Source organism: Aquarana catesbeiana, linkage group LG03, assembly GCF_042186555.1.
Source record: "Aquarana catesbeiana isolate 2022-GZ linkage group LG03, ASM4218655v1, whole genome shotgun sequence".
Lineage (NCBI taxonomy): Eukaryota > Metazoa > Chordata > Amphibia > Anura > Ranidae > Aquarana > Aquarana catesbeiana.
Window position 1 is genome coordinate 106,478,818 of NC_133326.1, and position 23,875 is coordinate 106,502,692.

The window sequence follows — 23,875 nt, forward strand, 5'->3', positions numbered from 1 at the left end:
TGTATTGCAATGACCTCCATTTTATTCTCTAGGGTGTTAGAAAAAAAAACATATGTAATGTTTGGGGGTTCTAAGTAAGTTTCTAGCAAAAAAAACTGTTTTAAACATGTAAACACCAAAATCTCAAAACGAGTCTGGTCTTTAAGTGGTTAATAATATAACTTAGATTACAAAATCTTCATTTTTTTCTTAAATTAGTTGATGTAAAAATGAATACACTCCACAACAAAAACTACTACAGCTAGTATTTTGTATGACCTCCATGATTTGTAAGGACAGCACCAAGTCTTCTAGGCATGGAATGAACAAGTTGGTGACATATTGCAACATCTATCTTTTTCCATTCGTCTTCAAGAATGACCTCTTTTAGAGCCTGGATGCTGGATGGAGAGTGATGCTCACCTTGTATCTTAAGAATTCCCCATAGGTGTTCGTTCAGATCAGGAGACATACTTGACCACTGAATCACTTTAACCCTGTTCTTCTTCAGAAATGCAACAGTGGCCTTAGATGTGTGTTTTGGATCATTGTCATGTTGAAAAAGTGCACGATGACCAGGGGCACGGAGTGATGATAGCATCTTCTCTTTAAATATAGAGCAGTATATCTGTGAATTCATGATACCATCAATGAAATGCAGCTCCCCGACACCAGCAGCCCTAACGCAGCCCCACAGGAGGACACTGCCACCATCATGTTTCACTGTATGCACCATGCATTTATCTTTATACTCACCTTTGCCATACAGTTTGAAGCCATCAGTTACAAAAACATTTATCTTGGTCTAATCACTCCAGAGTACAGAGTCACAGTAATCTTCCTCTTTTTCCGCATGGGCCCTGGCAAATTCTAGGTGAGATTTTTTGCATGGGCTTTAGGAGAGGCTTCCTCAGTGGACGACACCCATGCATGCAATTGCGCTGTAGTGTATGCTGTATTGTGTCACTGAAATCAACCACCTTAGTTTGGCTTTCTACTTCTTTAGCTAACTTTAGTGAACTTGCATGTTGCTTTTCCTCAACCGGTATTTAATACCCTGTTGAAAGGGGAAACAACACGAGACCTGATTTTTATTGGGTCAAATCACAAGGTGAGAGTATTGGAATGTTGGTAAAGGGATTTGCACAATATAATGATGGCAGATACATTTCAGTGAGGTCACGAAATACGGTGGCAGAAGGAATATATTTTAAATGATACAAGTGGCAAGAAATTAGTGACAGACATTTACTTTATAATTGAGGAATTTTTATTACCATTATTTATATACACATTTTGAGAATGTTTTCCAAAAATAGAGATGCAATCTGTGTGTAATTTTATTGTTTGTTACATGATACTACACGGCACTGTTTATATATAACTTTGGTTGGCACATGTGGGAACATAGAGTGTGGGCAGCAGTATTGGGGCATATAACTATATGCGTATATTTTTTTGAGGTATAACTAACAACTTCAGCTCCAGAAGATTTTACCCCCTTCATGACCAGGCCATTTTTTGCTATTTAGCACTTTGCTACTTTAAACAAAATTGATATCATTTTGTTCACACAAATAGAGCTTTCTCGTTGGGTTTTTAATTTTTTTTGTGATATAAATGAAATATTTTTTTGCTATAAAACCTATCCAATAAAAAAAAATAAAAAATCAAATTTCTTCATATAATTTGGCCAAAATGTATTCTGCTACATGTCTTTGATTTAAAAAATCACAATAAGTGTATATTGATTGGTTTGCGTGAAAGTCATAGCGCCTACAAACAATGGTATATATACTGGATTTTTTTTTTTACTACTAATGGCGGTGATCAACGACTTATAATAAGACTGCAATAGTGTGGTGGGAAATTGACACTAACTGATGCGGGGGGGACTAACTGCCACTACCATCACCAAAACACCAACCAATACCAGTCTCAAAATACCAACCAAATCGTCCTCTTCGTTCCTCCCAACACCTCTTGCTCTCTAGCTCTGTCATCACCTCCTCCCATAATCGTCTCCAGGATTTCACCCGAGCCTCTCCCATTCTTTGGAATTCCCTACCCCAATCTGTCTGACTATCTCCAACTCTATCCACTTTTAGGCGATCCCTTAAAACTTTTCTCTTCAAAGAAGCCTATCCTACCCTCACCTAACAACTGTACTTTTATTTTCTTCATCAGCTCATCCCCCACAGTTATTACCTTTTGTATCACTTAAACCCTCCCTCTTAGTTTGTAAGCTCTAATGAGCAGGGCTCTCTGATTCCTCCTGTATTGAATTGCATTGTAACTGTACTGTCTGTGCTAATGGTGTAAAGCACTGCACAAACTGTTGGCACTATATACATCCCATATAATAATAATTAACAGTGACATTAATACAGTGATCAGTAATATTATACACTGTCACTGTACTAATAACACTGGCTGGGAATTGGTTAACATTTGGAGCGATCAAGAGGTTAAATGTATCCCTGCTTTGAAGGTATGAGAACCGAGAGATCGTTGCCTTGGTACAGAGCTCTGGGCTGTGATTGTACACAGCCAATCAGCAGGTCCCGGCCATGAATCATTGGCCGGGACATGCTGACAGGCTCCCGCTATGTACAACCACAGTGGGTGCCGACTGGGGGCCACGCACGTGCATGCCCTAAATCCAGAAGTAGGCAGCGACGTATTGGTGTGTTGATAAAGGTAAAATTAAGTCAGAGGTTTTTGGAACAAAATGGACAAGGCCAAAACCTGTCGTTTAAAAGTAATTAAGGCCTAATTCTCATTCATTACAGACTGTAGGAAGGCCAGAATGCAAGGCTCAAAAATTCTCTAGGATTAAAATGTCTGTGTTCACACCAGGCAAAGAAGGATTTCCAAGTATAATAGTAATTTTTATTTCTGGAAGTTGCTTTTCTGGCTTTGAACAATGTAAGAATGATGGAATCAAAGACACCTCTGTCCCTCAAGACCTGGGTTTCAAAAGCCATCATTAAAGTCAATGACTGAGATGCAAGGTGGAACAGGGGGCCCTGAGATAGAAAGTCTGGCCTGTTTGAAAGTGTCCAGAGATTCTCTCCTGCGAGTTTAAGTATGTCTGTGCCAGATTCTCCTGGGCCAATTTGATGCGAAGTGAATCACTGGTTTCTTCTCTTGCTCTATTTTGTGGAGCAGTCAAGGCAGAATTTGCACTGGAGGAAATGTCATATGAACTAGAATGGGCAGGAAATTGTCATGCATCCAATGCCATTGCTAGTGGATCCTTGGTCCTGGCTACAAAGAGGGATAACTTGTTTTTGCACCTGGAGGCCAGGATGTCCACATATGGAGTTCCCCATTTCTGACGCTAAAGTCTGAAGATGTCTAGATGAAGGGCCCATTCACCTTGGTCCAGGTGGTGATGGCTGAGGTAATCCAACTTCCAATTGTCCATGTCTGGAATGTGAACAGCAGGGCAGGCTTGACAATGCTTCTCAGTCCAGGAGACTTATTTCCATTAAGGCTGCCTGACACCTGGTACCCCCTTGGTGGTTGATATAGGCTACAGTCATGGCATTGTCTGATTGTACCCTGACTGGGTAACCCTCAAGGAGGGGGGGGGTCCAGTGATCCAGATCTAGTTTTATTGCTCTGAGCTCCAGGATGCTGACAGGATCCTTAAATAGGGATCCTGTCAAACTTCACAAGTCATGATGGACATCCCACCCCGAGGATTCTTTAGGATCTAGGTTCCATAGGGATGGACCATGGCCCTGCACCTAACTACATGCATTGCACTAAGTGCTGAGGTGAGTGCCCAATCAAGTTCCAGGGCCCAAAGCAACATTACCGCATGAGATACGGGTACAGCTCCCAAAGTTGTACTGCGCTTGCACTAATCTAGATGCACTGCTTCTATAGTTTAATAAGAAGACAAAGAGGAGTTGACTGGAGAGTTGGTTGAAGAATCTGAATCATGTACTGTACCATTAGGATGAGGAATTTTGTTACACTGCATTGCTTGCTTGCTCATGGAGTGGGGTAGGGACATAGGAGTACACTCAGGGGGCGTGCCCAGCAAAGCTTTGCCAGTGTCCATTCACTTGAAGGTACCAGCCTACAGCCCAAGGTCTATAAATATCGAGCCTGTGTCCTGTACTGTGCGATTAAGGTAAGCTTCATCTACAATAAAGTTCCTAAATACTCCTTATTACAGATATTTAAAAAATGGTTAATTATTGATGCTGAAATATGTTTTAGCAAAGGGAATGCCTAAACATTGTGTTCACATTTAACCAGCTGAGTACACTACCAGATCTGTAGATGATGTCAGTGAAAGCCATCTGACAAGTAAAAAAAAAAGTTGTTTTTTGTCTTTGTCAGCTTTAGCAACAATCACAAAATATTTTTTTTCCTAATTTTCTTCTTCTATTGTATAACCAAGCAAAGGTATACATTATCTTTGTGTTGCAGCAGAATAGCTAGCACAGTCATCAGCGTTTTATCCCAGGTGAATGTAAAGACATGCACAAGTCTGAAGCACACAAAGAATGTGTGCCTAATTTACTATTCTATGAAGTATGGTGAAATAAGATGAAGTGATCCTGAGCCCGATATATAAAAATGTTAAAAATTAAACTATACACTCTCAGTCAACATTAATTATGTTTAATCCTTATGCTGCTAGCATAAGTGGATATGGAAATGGATAGGAGGGTATATAATATTTTCTTATTTTAAACAGTTTTTACATTTTTTCAGTTGCTTCCTGTTTTCTGGCCAAGGCCAAAATGATGTCATACATACCAAAAGTCTTCATTGCCATTTTTTTTCATCCGGAGGAGGGGTTGGGTTTTTTTCCAGATAAGCACACCCTCCTGCCTGCATGTCTGGTATTCACATGCAAATTGCACTCTGACTAGATGAGGTAGAGAGTGTGTCACCGCCCCCCTCTTTTCTACCTTGTCCAATCAAAGAATGTTTTGCAATCTATCAGAAAATGCAAAGTTTGTGCCAGCAGCCGACCTTCTGCATTCACAATGCATCAGGCTAGCCACTCAGCGTGAGACCTGGAAGCAAGTGGAGAACACAGAAGTATTGATGTCTACTTCAGTGATTTCCAGCATTCAGGGGTATCGACCAGGTATGGTATATGCATAGTTAAAATGCATATGCATGTAAAAATATACAGAGCCCGGAATTATTTTTTAATCTTCCCTTTTCTCAATCAAGAACTGCAATTATTAGAGGCTTCCAGAGCAGGAGCTATTTCTAATTCTAATTTATACTAGTTTCCTTGAATATAGACTACAATGTATTATTCCATGTGTTCTCTAATGTATGAATTCAATGAGTCAACAGACTTTGAGCATATGAAGGAAACTGACTAAATTATTTAGTGATATAGGGGCCTCTTAAAATGTCTTTCTAAGCAGCATAGTGTCTCTCTGTGGCACCTGGCATGGTCAATGGTGATAAAGAATGTCACTGATCTCACCATAAAGTGTGCCTAAATCAAGAAACGGTAGTATGAGAGTTGTGAACATGATCAGTCTACTACCAGGGACCAGTTATGAGGATTGTAGTTGCCAGGGAAGAGGTGGGTAGCAGTGCATGGAATAACTTTTGTCCTTAATTTTCCAGCTGACATTTTGTCCTCAGTAGCTCACCAGCCCTTTCTTAACATCAACTGATTTTAAGGAGTATAACATTTCAGGTCCTCCCATCCCTTCTATCACCATAACAAGCAAGTGCTTAATATTGTAGTTGTCAGTTAGAAAAAAAACAGTAGAATTAGTACCAGTATTAATAAAAATAATAAAATAATAACACGATTACGCTATAACCCTACTACAAACTTCTTTAAAATGTGGCTTTGCAGAGCTACAAACCTCAGCCGCTTTGGCCGCTTTTAGTTAAGGAAACATGCTGGGATATTTTACAGCCTCTGGAGTTAAGCATACAGGGTTAATTTCAGAGTGGTAATGCTCCTAGAAGGAGAGATAGACCAGGCTGTACTGCTAATTATCTGCAATAATCAAATACTGTGGAAAATAACAGATGGTTAAAGGACTGGAAGTTTAGGATTCTGCACAATGGAGGTTTGTGATAAGATATAAGAATATATAAACTGTCAAACCAGAGTTGTTGTTTATATCATACAATGCACACACCCAAAGAGCAACCTGGGGCTAAGAACATTAAAAAAACGCATATAGAACATCTTTATCAAATGTGTCATGGCTGTTCATCAAAGGAAACACCCATTGCATATACTGTGAACTTCAAAAGCTTCGATAAAAGTTTAAAATGATATTGTGTCTATTCTATTTGATATACATTCCTATTCCATTCCTATACATTTGATAATCTACTGGAAATCATAAAGCCATGCTGATTCATGCCGATGCAATAGGATATGCCAGTTTCACCAAAAGAGGGACTACTTCCCAATGTATGGTAAATGCTTTATAAACTGTAAATGTTAGAAGTCTGGGAATTATAGCTAGCTTACCCATTTGTTAAAGATGAAGTCTCAAATAAGCTAAATTTTTGTAAAAATCAAGTTCTGGGTACAAGAAACATTTATTTTAGGACACACAGATCCAAGATGAAAGTATATGCAATCATTAACGCCATCTCTCTTGCTGTCTACTATGGACATACAGTCACTGATCGAATAACGTGATAAACATAGGGAAAAATGTATTTAGTAAAATGTTCACCAATAAACGCCCAAATTAACTTGCTCGATGGTTACAGCAGTGGGAGTTACATTATTTTGCCTGGTATTATTGTACAGTAGCTACCTATATTTCTTCAAAATCTGAAACATTAACAATATCAGAGAAATTATTAGACATTTTTATTCGACATGAACCAATATTTAAGGGTTCTGGTCATCTTTGTCACATTTCAGCATTACTTTTACCCCTACACCTCTCTTTGTAGTTTCAAATGCATCCAGAGCCTTCTCTAAGGGAAAGCGATGTGTAACCAATGGAGCTATATTCACCCTTTTAGAAGCTAACATAGAGATAGCCATTGGCCACCTGCAAGAGAGAAAGGGACAGTCAAAACCATTCTGTCTGACAAGCAAGCCACACATAATTTGTCTGTAAACATTTCAAGCCTTATTACATCTACTTACGTATTACAATATCGGAATATCCCTCTGATATCAACCTCTCGCACTGCTGCATTAACAATTGGAACACTGACCATTGCAGGCCCCAGACCAACAAGAATTAAAGTCCCACCAGAGCGTGTTGCCTATGGGGGAAAAAAAATATATATAAAAAAGTTTTTCCTCCTCTTTATTATGTAAAGCTGGGAGTTATACAATACTATGGTGGCGTAAAATCCATACTATAGTTTTAATTTAAATTCATGCATATTATTCAAGAAATAAATTAGCTGTAAAATGTTCTGTTCTTGTATACAGATTGTTATAGCAACAACTAGGAAAATTACTAACTGGTCACTCTGTCAGCCTAAGGAACTTTAGTAACACAGAAAGGCAAAACAGAAAGCCAGGAAGAATTATCCAACTACAAGAAGGCAACTTTATAGATACGCAAAAAGATCACTCTATACCAGGGGTAAGCAAACTACAGCACTGGTGCCAAGGCTGGCACACATACCGCTGTCAGATGGCATGCAACGAAGACTGACAGTGCTCCCTGTTCTCATCTCATACTGGAGATGTGTAACTGCCCAGATCAACAGGTAAAAACAGAGGGGAAAAGCCTCAGGCTGGGTTCACATATATGCTAATGGGATGCGTTTTAAACCTCGTCCAATTCGCATGACATGTGAATGTGACTGGCTCACACATGTCCGGGCGTCTGCAGTGTGGTTTTTGCGTCCGGTTCAGGTGCGAATTCAGGCAAAAATTTGTACCTGAATCATACCTGAACCGGTGAAGAGGAATGTACCAGACCCCGGATTGCAAACCGCAGACGCACATAGGTGGACCTGGCCTAAGACAAGAAAACTGATGCAGCCACCACTTTTACGGATTGGTAAACTGCGATATATAACGGTTTTAATACGCTTTAAAGCAGAAATGCCACCAGGAAACTGAAGTTGAAAAACATAAATACCAGTAAATTAACCACATGCCGATCGGGCCATAGCCGAAAGACGGCTACAGCCCAGTCGGCTTATTCTGGGAGGGCATCCATGGACATCCTCCCAGAATCCCACTCTCGCGCCCCCTGGGGCACGCACCCGAGAACATCTGGACTCAGCGCATCACGGATCATGGTAAACGTCCGCTGATCGCGGCCGTTTACCATGTGAACACTCCGTCAATTATGCCGGTTCCTCTCTCCCCTCTGTATACCGATCGGTACAGTGTGAGAGGAGAGGGGGAGAGATCGGATGGCAGCAGTGTGAGAGGGGACGTTCCCCCAATTCCCGCCGCCCTCCGGTGCTTTTACCGACTCACCGCTATGATCAAAGCCAGGATCGTTTTTTTTAATTTTATTTCAGGCTTCCCAGCCTAGAGGTGAGATGTGGGGTCTTATTGATCCCATATCTCACTGTAAAGAGGACCTGTCATGCCATATTCCTATTACAAGGGATGTTTACATTCCTTGTAATAGGAATAAAAGTGATCAAAATTTTTTTTTTTTTTTTGGAAAAAAGTGTCAAACTAAAATAAATAAAGTAAATTGAACAATAAAAAGAATTTTTTTTTTTTTAAAGCGCCCCTGTCCGTGTGCTCGCATGCAGAAGCGAATGCACATGTAAGTCCCGCCCACATATGAAAATGGTGTTCAAACCACACATGTGAGGTATCGCTGCGAACGTTAGAGCGAGAGCAATAATTTTGGCCCTTCTCTGTAACTCAAAACATGTAACCAGTAAAGCATTTTAAAGTGTTGCCTATGGGGGTTTTTAAGTAGCGAAGTTTGGCGCCATTCCACGAGCGTGTGCAATTTTGAAGGGTGACATGTTAGGTATCTATTTACTATAGGCGTGACTTCATCTTTCACATTATGCAAAAACATTGGGCTAACTTTACGTGCGAGATAAAAAGTTGCAACAACCGCCATTGTATTCTCTAGGGTCTTTGCTAAAAAAACATATGTAATGTTTTGGGGTTCTATGTAATTTTCTAGCAAATAAATGATGATTTTTACATGTAGGAGAGAAATGATGTCAGAATTGGCCTGGGTGCTCCAGAACGCCTGGAGGAACTCCCTGCATGTTGGGCCTTCGTATGTGGCAACGCTTTGTAAAAGTCTCACACATGTGGTATCGCCATACTCGGGAGTAATAGCAGAATGTGTTTTCGGGTGTAATTTGTGGTATGTATATGCTGTGTGTGAGAAATAACCTGCTAATATGACAATTTTGTGAAAAAAATCAATAAAAAAAATCTTGATTTTGCAAAGAATTGTGGGAAAAAATGACAATTCAAAAAACTCACCATGCATCTTTCTAAATACCTTGGAATGTCTTCTTTCCAAAAAGTGGTCATTTGGGGGGTATTTGTACTTTTCTGGCATGTTAGGGTCTCAAGAAATTAGATAGGCCGCCAGTACTTCAGGTGTGATCAATTTTCAGATATTGGCACCATAGCTTTTGGACTCTATAACTTTCACAAAGATCAAATAATATACACCAATTTATACTTGTTTTTTTTTTACCGAATTTTCAGTCTTTTTTCTTTTATAGTGCAAAAAATAAAAAACCCAACGGTGATTAAATACCACCAAAAGAAAGCTCTATTTGTGTGAAAAAAAGGACAAAAATTTCATATGGGTACAGTATTGTATGACTGAGTAATTGTCATTCAAAATGTGAGAGCACTGAAAGCTGAAAATTGGTCTAGTTAGGAAGGGGGTTTAAGTGCCCAGTGGTCAAGTGTTTAACATCCCACGAACACAACCACCTAGGCAGTTTGTTTTTTTCCTGTGAACCCAATATGTCCCACACACTTTTAGCAACAGCATGCTTTCTCCTCTGTCAGAGTCCGGTGCCACATTCATAGCTTTCTCCTACTTAGTTTCTTATGCTGTATTTGGGCCAGTCTGAGAATATCTCTCTGATGCTGGTGGAGCGATTACCTATGTCAACCAGCATTGAAAATTCCTTGTTCCAGCAATACCCTGGTGCAGAAAATAAAGCCATAAGGGCACATGCGTGGTAAAAGTTCTCTTACAATAAAAGGTAAAAAGCAACCTTTCTGCAGCATGTTTAGAACAAAAAGGATCACTCTGTAGCCAACACACAGAATTAAAGGACTAGCAATTCAAAGTGGAAACCTGTGTGGCAAAATATCCCAGACCAGGCCTTCTAATGAAAGATTTTCCCACTTTTTTTCTGAAAATGTTAAAGAATTGTTAGTTGTAGGATTGCATCATAACTACAGGATTGCCACTGTAATACAATGTTCTGTCACTTGTGGATACATTTGTCAGAACTTTTACCTTTACAGTATACACTAGATTACTAAAAGTATTGGGACACCTGCCTTTTCACGCACATGAATTTTAATGGCATCCCAGTTTTAGTTCGTAGGGTTCAATATTGAGTTGGCCCACCTTTTGCAGCTATAACAGCTTCAACTGTTCTAGGAAGGCTGTCCACAAGGTTTAGGGTGTGTCTACGGGAATGTTTGACCATTCTTCCAGAAGCACGTTTGTGAGGTCAGGCACTGATGTTGGATGAGAAGGCCTGGTTCGCAGTCTCCGCTCTATTTCATGCAAAAGATGTTCTATAGGGTTGAGGTCAGGACTCTGTGTGGGACAGTCAAGTTCCTCCACCCCAAATTCGCTCATCCACGTCTTTATGGACCTTGTTTGTGCACTGGTGCACAGTCATGTTGGAGCAGGAAGGGGCCATCCCCAAACTGTTCCCGTAAAGTTGGGAGCATGAAATTGTCCAAAATGTCTTGGTATGCTGATGCCTTAAGAGTTCCCTTCTTGGAACTAAGGGGCCAAATCCAATGCCTGAAAAACAACCCCACACCATAATCCGCCCTCCACCAAATGATTTGGACCAGTGCACAAAGAAAGGTCCCTAAAGACATGGATGAGCAAGTTTGGGGTGAATGAACTTGACTGGCCTGCACAGAGTCCTGACCTCAACCCCTTAGAACACCTTTGGGACGAATTAGAGCGGAGACTGCGAGGCCAGGTCTTTTCATCCACATCTTTTATTATGGAAGGCGAGATGGATTATTGCAAACAATTGCATCCTCTCTTCTCCTCCCATCTTTCTATATGTGCATTCCCGTCTTCACATGGAGTAAACGCAGTGATGCCTGCTTTGTTCTCTATGTGAAGACTACACCAAAAGGGCGGACGCCACTAGCCGCTGACGTCGGCCCTGCGCGACGGTGGGTGAGCAGGAAATTACGCCTGGATTGCACTTTCGGGTTGTTCGGAAAGTAAACAATGTGGCGTGCGTTCCAGATGCCACTTAGACTGCCAGGACGGAGCAGCCACCATATACAGCGGCGGTATTAGTTGGTGTGGAAGCCACCAAACATAAGCATCGGTACATGGTAATATAGATCACATGGATCAATACATCTATGTGATAAGATTCAGATGCCATGGCACTCCACCTATGTATGAACATATCTATGGTTATAGTATTTGAATAGCTCTTGCACTAACTATAGGGACCTGCAATGTACAAATATGGGTCTATGTGTAACATTATCTGCACTACGTGGTGAGAGTCTAGCACTGTACGCACACATTTATATTGACATATTCTCTAGTTGTCACCGAAGCCCTGCCCCTTCACTGGACTGCCCACAAGAGTGGGTGGGGCCCCAGGGCCTCTCTGGGATGCGTGCTATGGATGCGTATGTATATTTAAGTACAGTAGGTGACCGCGATATTGTGTCAATCTCGCCGCACTTCTCGGCGAGATTTGACACCTACGAGCCCCGTCGCAGGAGCCAGCGGCGAGATGGCTCACTCATTGGGAAAGGAAAACTTTGTTTTCCTTCCGCGATGAGTGACAGGCAGTGCTGACAGCTGTCTAGTATGAATACTGAGGCGGGAACTCCGCGCCAAATTTTAAATGAAAAAAAACGGCGTGGGTTCCCCCCTCGGGGGCATACCAGGCCCTTAGGTCTGGCATGGATTGTAAGGGGAACCCCCTATGCCGTGGGGGTCCCCCCCAAATCCATACCAGACCCTTATCCGAGCACGCAGCTCAGCCGGCCAGGAAAGGGGGTGGGGACGAGCGAGCGCCCCCCCCCCCCCCTCCTGAGCCGTACCAGGCCGCATGCCCTCAACATGGGGGGTGGGTGCCTTGGGGGAGGGGGGGCGCCCTGCGGGCCCCCCCACCCCAAAGCACCTTGTCCCCATGTTGATGAGGACAAGGGCCTCTTCCCGACAACCCTGGCCGTTGGTTGCCGGGGTCTGCGAGCGGGGGGCTTATCGGAATCCGGGAGCCCCCCTTAATAAGGGGGCCCCCAGATCCCGGCCCCCCACCCTGTGTGAATGAGTTTGGGGTACATGGTACCCTTACCCATTCACCTAGGGAAAAGTGTCAATATAAAAAAAACACAGTACACAGGTTTTAAGAGTAATTTATTAGTCAGCTCCGGGGTCTTCTTCCGACTTCGGGGGGTCTCCTTCCGACTTCTCCCGGTGTTCGGCCTCTTCTCCCGGGCCCCGCCGCTATCTTCTTCCAGCTCTATTGCCAGCGAGGGGCCCGGTCTGCTGCCGCTGTCTTGTCGCCGCTTCTTCTCTTCTTCTCTTCTTCCCCGATGTTGACACGACGCTCTCTCCGGCTCGAATGCTGTGTGCGAGCTGCGGAGCCATTTATATAGGCGGTAACCCCGCCCCCTTACGACGTCATGGTCCCAGCATGCGCAGGGACTCTGGGGTCACGCCCCCTTATGGCGCCAGAGTCCCTGCGCATGCTGGGACCATGACGTCGTAAGGGGGCGGGGTTACCGCCTATATAAATGGCTCCGCAGCTCGCACACAGCATTCGAGCCGGAGAGAGCGTCGTGTCAACATCGGGGAAGAAGAAAAGAAGAGAAGAAGAGAAGAAGCGGCGACAAGACAGCGGCGACAAGACATCGGCGGCAAGACAGCGGCAGCAGTCTGGGCCCCTCGCTGGCAATAGAGCTGGAAGAAGATAGCGGCGGGGCCCGGGAGAAGAGGCCGAACACCGGGAGAAGTCGGAAGGAGACCCCCCGAAGTCGGAAGAAGACCCCGGAGCTGACTAATAAATTACTCTTAAAACCTGTGTACTGTGTTTTTTTTATATTGACACTTTTCCCTAGGTGAATGGGTAGGGGTACCATGTACCCCAAACTCATTCACACAGGGTGGGGGGCCGGGATCTGGGGGCCCCCTTATTAAGGGGGGCTCCCGGATTCCGATAAGCCCCCCGCCCGCAGACCCCGACAACCAACGGCCAGGGTTGTCGGGAAGAGGCCCTTGTCCTCATCAACAGGGGGACAAGGTGCTTTGGGGTGGGGGGGCCCGCAGGGCGCCCCCCCTCCCCCAAGGCACCCACCCCCCATGTTGAGGGCATGCGGCCTGGTACGGCTCAGGAGGGGGGGGGGGCGCTCGCTCGTGGTATCGCGCTGGAAACACAATCTCGCGGTCAGGTACTGTAGCTGAAGGAGGTAGCACTGCCAGGCTCTGAGGAAGAAGTTATCCCTTCGAAACGCATCAGAAAGCAGTGGTCCGCATGTCTTCTCCTTTATCACCTGGAGACTGTCGATATCAGACCGATTGCATTTTTTTTTTTAATTCCATACTTTTTTATTATAAATATTTCAACATTACAAACCAAAATATATTATTGGATATAGTACTTATCACTTATACAGTTTGTACATAAATTCCTTATTTCGAATACCATACATATGGTCTATCCACAGCAAATTCTGAAATTTTTCTATCTTTTTTTTACATAATAACAACATACAACAAAACACCACACACAAAAAAAACCTAAAAAAAATAAAAAAAATTTCCCCAGCACAAGCAACTCGGGTGACTGTTCCATTTCCTGCCCACTATAGTATTCTATGCATCTATACCTATGTGAAAAATGACCTCGGCTAGTTGCTTAAATCAGTAGATTCTTCTCTCCCCATTGATTTTGCCCTCTACCTCCATTTTTTATCTGGTGCCAAATTCTCTATCCCTAATTATACTTGCCCACCCTACTAAAGATCCACAAAAACCAGTGAGGATGGGGCTAACCGTGGAACCGAGATCCATGGCTTCCACAGTTTATACAGGTAATTGGGTATGCCTCTGTTACAATAGATCTGTTGTTCCTTCAAAATATTGTCGTTTACATGAAGGCGCCATTCCTCAAAGGAGGGTGCACTTGGAGATATCCACCTTAGGGCAATTAGCTTTCGTGCCAAAAACAGTAGTCTGCTAACTGGTATCAGAATCTCATGGGGCATAAGTTCTTCATCAAGGTAGCCCAGCAGGCACGTTTTAGGGTCTTTATGGATATATGTCTTAAATGTATCATTAATTGTATTCACCACCTCTTGCCAATATTTAGGCAGTTTAGGACAAATCCACAACATATGTAGTAAATCAGCAGGTGATTGTTGGCACCGTGGACAGTCCGGGGAATCACGCCTGCCCCACTTAAATAGTTTGACCGGTGTTCTATATACCCTGTAAATTATAAATAATTGGGTCAGACATTGTGCTGGTGATAATGAGACTAGGGGTACCCTTTCTAATATTGTTTGCCAAGTTACATCTGAAATATCCCCTATATCTAGCTCCCACCCTCTTCTGCCCGGGCTAGCACCCTCATCTCGATATGATCTCGTAAGTTGACCATATAGAGATGAGATCAAGCCTTTTTTTTCTGTCATCCATGCTAATAAAGTTATAAGTGGCATTGGTTTTATCACTTTCTTTTCCCCTTTAAACTGAGATTGGACCGCATGTCGTAGTTGTAAGTATTTAAAAAAATTATGATGAGGTAAGTGAAAAGATTCCTGCAGATCCTGAAAGGAGCGTAGAATATTGTGCGAGTACAACTGAGTTATATATTGGAGGCCCTTAAAGCGCCAGCTTTCAAATCCCTTCAGTTTACCTAGTTCTTTATATTGCCTATTCCCCCAGAGTGGTGAATACTCAGAAGCACCTGCATATTTCATTATGCTCCTCATTTCCTTCCAAACTCTATTCATGAGTATCATTGTTGGGCTCTTACAGGTATAAGCAAAGGCCCCAGATTCCAGCTGGGCCAAGAGGTTGTAGTGAGAACTGTTACTTAGCAGTAGGGCCTGAATAGAGTCCTCCCAGTTCACAGCACCCCAGCCAGCAAAATGCTGAAGCTAGGCAGCTATAAAGTAAAGTCTGGGGTGGGGCATCGCAAGTCCGCCCCCATCCCTTTCTCTCTGGAGAATTGATAACCTAATCCTGGGATTTTTTCCCTTCCATAATAACCTTCGAAAAATTGATTCAATCTTTTTGAACCATTTGAGAGGTATCCATGTTGGTGAGTTATGAAAAATATATAATAATTGAGGGGCCCAGATCATTTTTATAAGGTTTGCTCGACCCACCACCGATAATGGCAATTTAGTCCATGCCGTACTCTTATGCTGGAATTTAGTAAGAATAGGAGATAAGTTATCTGTCAAATAATTTTCTACCTTGGAATGTATCATTATTCCCAAGTATTTAAATGAAGAAACAATTTTAACCTGAGGAGCCTCTCTTAGCATGGACAAGCTAGGGTTGTCTAAAGGGAGCAAATGATATATCCCGAAAGCATGCCAAAATTTTGTATAAGTGCCAATAAAGATCTTAAAGATTTATCCGTATCCCCAAGAAATAGCAGAGCGTCATCTGCATATAGAGAGATTTTTTCATTCCTCGTTCCTCTAATAAATCCGCAGATTGATTCTGATTGTCGGATGGCTTCAGCCAGAGGTTCGATGGCCATTGCAAATAGCAGGGGAGACAGGGGACATCCCTGTCTTGTTCCTCTGTATAATGAAAAAGATTCAGATACCATACCATTTATTTGCATACAGGCCCTTGGGGTAGAATACAGCATTTTAATCCACCGTATGAATCTTTCCCCGAGGCCAAACGCACCCATCACTTCCCACAGGTATGTCCACTCGACGCTGTCGAAAGCTTTCGCCACATCGAGTGACAAAATCGCTCTGCTCCCAGGGTTATCAGATGGTAATTGCATGTTTAAATATAGCCTTCTCAAGTTGCTTGCTGTAGATCTTGTAGGGATAAAGCCACACTGGTCTTGGTGAATCAATCCCTGAATATGTCTATTTAGTCTTGTGGCAAGGACCCTGGCTAGAATCTTAGCGTCCGAGTTCAGCAATGATATCGGGCGGTAAGATTCCGGGGCCAAAGGGTCCTTTCCAGTTTTTGGCAATACAATGATACAGGCATCCTTCATAGAATCTGGAAGCTTAAATGATTCCAAGGCATATTTGAGAACATTCAGTAGTTCCGGAAGCAACACCTCTCCATAATGTTTATTTACCTCTGAAGGTAGGCCGTCAATACCCAGCGCCTTATCATTTGGACTTTCTGATACTGCACTGACCAGTTCCTCTAAGGTCAGGGGGGCATCAATTTCCTCTTTAGAATTTACCGATAAGGAGGGGAGTTTTAGTGGATCTAGGAATTCCCTAATTCTTATTTTGGAGTGTTTAGTTTTATTTTGCTATAGGTTACTATAGAAAGAGACAAAAGATCCCAGGATTACATTCTGATCTTGAGAAATATCCCCCCCTGTTGTACGAATGGCTGAAATAAATTTGGTGTTTTCCTGGGACTTCGCAATTACGGATAACATTCTGCCCATTTTTTCACCATCAAAACTACGACATCTGGACAAAAAGTCAGTCCACGCGGCCTTGTTCATAGAAACTTGTCTGTATAAAGATTAAAGATTGTGCATCCTTCCAAGCCCCACGGTTGGTAATAGTGGGGTCCGAATATACTAAGCTTCTTTCTGCTTCACCTCAGCTGCTAGCAGGGATTCTTGTTCCTGGCTAGTTTTTTTATAAACACTTATGGTTTTAAGCAGGAGTTCCCTCAAAAAGGCCTTCATGGTATCCCATACCACTTGTGGTGAAGCCGAGTTATCATTAATGTGAAAAAATTCTGTTAGAGCCTGGTTCGTTGAGTCTGCCTGATGTTGAATTTTAAACCAGAAAGAGGGGACCCGCCAGTTAGTCCTAGTTTTAGGCTTTATTTTGTCTAAAGTTGCAAGACCGATTGCATTAGTTTAAGGCTTTCACATTGCGGTTTTCTTTCACATGCTTGTGAGTAGTTTTTAATTCATTATTTTAATAAAACCATCAAAGGATAATGCACAAGGCTGGTGCGCCCTCTTTTTCTTTATTCCTTTCATCCACATCAGTGCCTGACCTCACAAATGCTCTTCTGGAAGAATGGTCAAACATTCCCATAGACACACTCCTAAACCTTGTGGACAGCCTTCCCTGAAGAGTTGAACCTGTTATAGCTGCAAAGGGTGGGCCAACTGAATATTGAACCCTACGGACTAAGACTGGGATGCCATTAAAGTTAATGTTCGTGTAAAAAGGCAGGTGTCCCAATACTTTTGGTAATATAATGTATACTCTGGTGATCAGGATGTATGTTCTGGTGCACCATCTGCTGCTTTATGCTTTGGCATTCACTAGTCATAAGTCATTGTAGAAACAATAAACCTCTATAGAGAACACAGGTACAACATGCACTGTAGCAAAGACCACGTCTGAAAGTTTTATGTTCTAATGGGGACTGTCTGCCGCAGTGTTGTATAGTATACTGTGCAAAAAACGCAAAGAAATACAAACCTAACATTCCCACTATTAAATATGTAAAAACAACCTCCTCCCCCAAAAACGGTGTTGAGTTCCACCCAGAAATGGAACTTCCGCAGATGGGATCCCCCCCTCTGGTGTCACATTTGGCACCTTTCAGGGGGGAGGGGGAGAGCAGATACCTGTCAAATTCAAGTATTTGCTTCCACATCAGGTGAAAGAGTGCCGCACATTGTGCGGCGAACTACGCTATGTCCGGCCCCTCCTCCTTCCTCCCCGCTGTCTTCTGGGAGACACACAGGTCCCAAAAGACAGCAGGGACCATTCAGAACGTGCAGAGCGACTCGCTCATGCGCAGTAGGGAACCAGGAGTGAAGCAGTAGGGAACCAGGAATGGTGGCGGCAGCACCCGTGAGTCGATCCAAAGATCGGCTTTGGGTGCCGACATTGTGGGCTCCCTGGACAGGTAATTGCACATATATTAAAAATTAGCAGCTACAGTATTTGTAGCTGCTGACTTAATTTTTTTTCCCAGGTAGAACTCTGCTTTAAGTTCCTAAAACTGTGTTAAGTGTGTAAAAATAGGTCAAAGAATCCGCGCTTAGGACCGTGAAAGGGCTGCTGCCTTTCCCTGATTAGTTCCCTAAAAGGGGGCTAATTGGTAAGTATAAGAGGTAGTTTGGGAAAAATTGGCGCTGCCCTACTAGCAGTACTTAATTAATTGGGGATATGTAATTCTTTATGAAACAGGCATTAGCAAAATAAGATACTATCTCCTATAAACTTTATGTGAAAATGAATTATAATCTATACCAAAGCTGCCATATGTATGGAGATAAAAATAATAATAATAGTAATAAAGAAAGAAGGAGAAAACATCGAACTTAAATGAAGCTGTGTAGACAATCCTTATATAATAAAAATATGAGTATGTGCCGTGTATAAGTAGAATTATATAGATATATGTGAAAAAGTTTATAAATAAATGTGTAAAAGTTTGTGTGGGCATTAATAACCCCAAAGATCTAAAGTTTTGTGACAGTGTAGCGCCCCCTGGGGGCTAGCACTGATAGTGAGAAATTCTAATTATTAGTGATATTAAGTGCCAGTACCACCATATGTATGACCTCTATATGACCTCTTAATTTTAACCGGTCAGTACCTGACCTGTGTGCTAATATATGATATATGAGGTCATATGAGGGCCTACCCGACTGGATATAAACTGAATAGATTGTTTAGGTAGATCTACATCAGGGTCTGAGGTGTGTGTGTGTGACAAGCTTAATATATTCATCTATGTATGAAGCAAGAAAATGTTAGGAACTGAATACTTGTAATTGAAATGATAGAGTAGTATAACTAAAGGCAAAACGTTATTTTAGTTTTGGATAGAGTGGAGAGGGATTAGAACACCTGTCAGTTATTATTGCGGTCTGTGCCCCTGTTAGGGAGATTCACCCTCTCTATTTGCCCTGTTTACCATTATCATTGAAAGTAAAAGAAATTACCCAAATTTTGTTTTGTCCCCAGAAAAGCAATAGAGGGGAAATCTTCCAACGGGGACACTGGTTCTGGTGACCTGGGGGTCCCCAATGAATTCCCTTGATTTACAGGGATTTCTTCTCACTTCCTGTTAGGCTACGGAACAGGAAGTGAAGGGAAATCTGGGACACAGATGACAAAAAAAAAAAAATCTGACAGGGTTTTTAACCCTCCCTTTTCTATATCCAAAATTTAAAAAAAAGTTTTGCCTATAGTTCTACTTTAATAATATGCTACTATGTAAAGGAAACTTCCCTTTCTTTAACTGGTCTTCATTTCTACCTGATATTTCAACAAGTTAAATGCAGATTGACGTCCAAAGAGATGCAATAGTTAACCACTTCCGGAACGCCCACCGTCGTTTGACTTTGAAGGAGGATATCGTTGTTATGGCAGCAGCTAGCTGCCATAACCCCAGTATCCTCTTCAGCAGGCGGTCTGCTACAAGATAAAAGTTGTCTCTGCTGCGTATTCGCCACAAGATCACTTTTATAAGCGACGGGAGAGGGCCCTCCGCTGCTTACCGGAGCCATCGGCAGCGGCGTGGTGATCGCGTCTGTCCACTGCCTGGCTATGGAGATGCGTGAGGGAAAGATGGCTCCCCCACCCGTCTCCATATCACTGCAGGGCGGAAGCGACGGCTAAACGTCACTTCCGCCCATAGCTCTTTAAGGGCCTTTTTTTTTTCATTTTTTTAAATGACATTTTTTTTTTAAATTGCATTTTAATGTAAATATGAGATCTGAGGTCTTTTTGACCCCCAGATCTCATATTTAAGAGGTCCTTTCATGCTTTTTCTATTACAAGGGATGAGTACATTACTTGTAATAGGAATAAAAGTGACACAATTTTTTTTTTTTTTTAAACAGTGTAAAAATGTAAAAAAAAAAAGTAAAAAAAAAAAATCAGAAAAAAAAAACAAAAAACTTTTTTTAAACTCGTCCCCTGTCCTGACAGAAAGTATTGCAACGACTGCCATCTAGGGTCTAGGGTGTTAGAAAAAAAATGTATAATGTTTGAGGGTTCGAAGTAATTTTCTAGCAAAAAAAAACTGTTTTTAATTAGTAAACAACAAATCTCAGAAAGAGGCTCGGCCTTTAAGTGGTTAAACAGGACAATGGAGGCACCAGACAAGAATGTATCGGGCTTAACAAGAATGCAGGACAGAAAACGAGGTATAGTAGGATGAGAATAGCTCACACAGCCAAGGCTCAAATTTAGGATGGTTATATACGATAAATACGGGAACAAATACTCTAGCAATTCCATGGAACAAAGGAGGGTAGATTATTGAGACATGGGTAAGAATGACTGCAGGTGACCTACATGACAGGGCTGATAGGCAAAACGGTATTCAGCAGTTAGAAAGATTTAGTTAGAATTTCAATAGTTTAGTTATACATAAAGGTGTGGATTTTATGAAGCCTATGAACAACCTTTCAATGAGGTATAAATTGCAGCAAACACTAAACTGTTGGCATCATTCTCAACTTTGCTAACCATTTATAAAATGTCTATTTTTATGCATATTATATTATACATTACATTTATTGCATGTCAGTCACTGTTTAACTGGCAAAGGTGTGTTTTCTTCAGAAGAACCAGCAATCTGTTCCAAAGAAGTAACAACAAAGCAACACACGATAACATAAAACAAAAAATTATATGCCGTGTTTATCCTAAAGCCTTAGGCACCAAACAATGGTGCTGCGCTAACCCCGTGACTGAAATAACAACTGCACTTTGTGTTGTTACCTCCATATTTGCACATATAAGAACAGTATCCTGAATAAATAAGGTATTACCATAAATATTATTATACTAAAAATTACAAGTGAAATAAAAAAAAATTATTGACCAAATGCCACAATACAGTAAAAGGGTGCTGAAATAAAAGTTTTCAATCAACCGTGTGTGCAATCTATAAGTTTATCTCATAGTGACGATTTATGACAAATGTAAATGCATATCTAGGGGCATGCATACAATTTTCAAACCTTCCAGTGCTGTTACCCCAAAAAAACAGTGAAGCTCAAGGCCATTCCAAAATTGTAATTCCTCTAGGGTTGCCACATCATCCCTTTAATCCGGGGCACATATGAATTACACAGGTTCTAAGGCTGATTTAATGCAGATAAGGCACCGAGTATAATTACCACCTTAATCAGCCACAGAACCTGTGTAATTAATGTGTGTCCTGGATTAAAGGGATGATGTGGCAACCCTAGATTCCTCCCGTGTCACCACAGTGCTTACAATGCTGTCACTCTAAACATATGACCCACATACAATGTAAGGTCATATAATGCATGCTGTATAACCACCAGGGTCTCTTCGGGTATTAGATGCCCGCCTGTTTGCAGTTTTAGTAGTTATTGTGGAAACACAATAGGTGTTAGCAGCCGGCACATTATTTATTTATTACGTTGGTTGTTTTTTGGTAGTTCAGGAGTTAATTCTTACTCGGTTACTGGCTCAATAATGATTGTGCATAAACTATCAAGACTAAATGTACAATTGTGGCTGGACTGGAAGTTCAAATCAGCCTGGTACACAAGCACGCCTGCCCACATATATGTACATGACCAGACTGTCAAGCCTTTTATAAAAATAATATTTTAATTTTACCCGTTACTGCCAAAATTATTGTTTGCCCCAAGTTCAATATATATATATATATATAAAAGATAGATGTATACTGTAGATATATAGAGATAGAGATAGAGAGAGAGCGAGAAAGCCTAAAGTGGTTATAGAAAAACAGCCAATTTAGCCCATAAGAACTCATACCAGTCCGTTGATTCAGGCCACAATGGCTCATGCCAGTATTTAAACATTCTTAGATATACCAACCTTTGCCAGTCTTAGCTCACTAACCACTTAGTAAAAATAAACACAATTTTTTTATAGAACAAAAAATAAAATAAAATAAAATAAAAGGTAGCACAGTAATTGATCAATAGATTGCTCACATTTGCCTTACTTTGAATTTGATTATGAATTAATACCCCATAGAATAAAAATGAATAACAAAGTAAAAAATAAATAAAAATTGGTCTATTTAGGAAAAGAGATTACCAATGGCAAAGCCAACTTAAAATGTTATTATATAAAACTTGCAAAACAACAAAATATAAAGAGCCATTACCCACTGGGTTACACTGCTAAAGTATAGTGTCACCACTTTGAAACGTATGTATGAATGTTGATAGGAAGTGGTTAAAAGAAGAAATAAGCAGTACTGAGATGCTAAACAGGATGTAAAAAAGAAGGTGAAAAACTGAATTTTTGCTATTGGCCACTGCCCCGTTTATAGTCCCGACGTACGTGTTTTACGTCACCGCGTTCAGAATGATCGGATTTTCCAACAACTTTGTGTGACCGTGTGTATGCAAGACAAGTTTGAGCCAACATCCATCGGAAAAAATCCTAGGATTTTGTTGTCGGAATGTCCGAACAAAGTCCGACCGTGTGTATGGGGCATTAGTCTGTATAACCCCTCCCATCATGCTATAGTTTTGTGCTAAAGTGGAAATCGCTGGAGTAGGAGTGATTATAAAACAGAGGGGTGGAACCTGTGTCACTCAGCTTTTTCATGGCCACCGGCATAAGGCTTATGTCGTGGCAGCTGTAACTTTTACACATACTCCCGACTGCTGTAGAGCGTGTACTTTACAAGCCAACTCTTAGCTGTCTCATGGAAATGATTCAAGGGGCTTTACTTCCACAGACACCAGAAAATACTGCATTTCCACCAACCATCAATCCCACCTGCAAGCTTGGGACTGGCATGACAGGTGTTGCTGGGTAGAATGGAGGGAACACGATGAACATCTGTTTGTTGAGCCTCCATACAGTGAATGAATCAAGAAAAGATGTGCATTATGTCACTTCCTGGTTCAGAGCCATGATTCCCTAGTAGGGTTGGCCAGGGAAACAGCTAATGGAGCACAATGTGTGCTCCATTAGCTTCAGCAGAGTGCTGGGAGACATCAAGGAAAACTTCATCTCAAAGCAGATGAGGAAAAAACTTCAGAGAGGGAAACGAACAGATCGGGTTGTATTGATCCCACAGAGTCACCACAGAATCCACTGCTATGGCTAGATCATGCATGGACCTTGAGAGAAACTTGGGGGGGGGGGGAGGCGCCTCTCTAAGTGTAGTATTAAAATAGTAACCTTTATTGCACAAGATTTAAAACACTTACAAGGTATAAGTGATGGTCATGTGCATCATAAGTATGTAGTCCTGGCAGTTCTTTTTTTTATAATTCAATTTTTATTACATTTTTTTTACATTTAGGAACAACCATACAATACTGTACAAAAAGATATATAAAAACAAAGAAAAAAATTAAAGAGTAGACTGTATATATACACTTTTATCTTTGCTCTTCTACCTTAAATCACTTTTCAACCCTTCTATACAATATTTGGAACCCACCATCCCCACCTCATCCAAACAAAAAAAAAAAAACAAAAAAAAAAAAAAACACAACCCAAACAGGACCCAATCAACCTAAAACTCCCAAAAAAAAAAAAAAAAAAAAAAAAAGAAGAAGAGAAAGAGAGGGGAGAGGGAAGGGG

General features: G+C 41.6%; 1 protein-coding gene across 1 annotated transcript in view; it reads right to left on the reverse strand.

Moving 5' to 3' along the window:
- Nucleotides 1-6,504: 6,504 nt before the first annotated feature.
- Nucleotides 6,505-23,875, reverse strand: part of SORD (sorbitol dehydrogenase) — a 114,322-nt gene continuing 96,951 nt past the window's right edge. The window contains exons 9-10 of the mRNA XM_073618903.1: nucleotides 7,106-7,227; nucleotides 6,505-7,007 (exon numbers count right to left, since the gene is read on the reverse strand). Coding sequence (XP_073475004.1) covers nucleotides 6,842-7,007; nucleotides 7,106-7,227 — 288 coding nt within the window. The 3' untranslated portion in view covers nucleotides 6,505-6,841. The remainder of the gene's footprint in view (nucleotides 7,008-7,105; nucleotides 7,228-23,875) is intronic.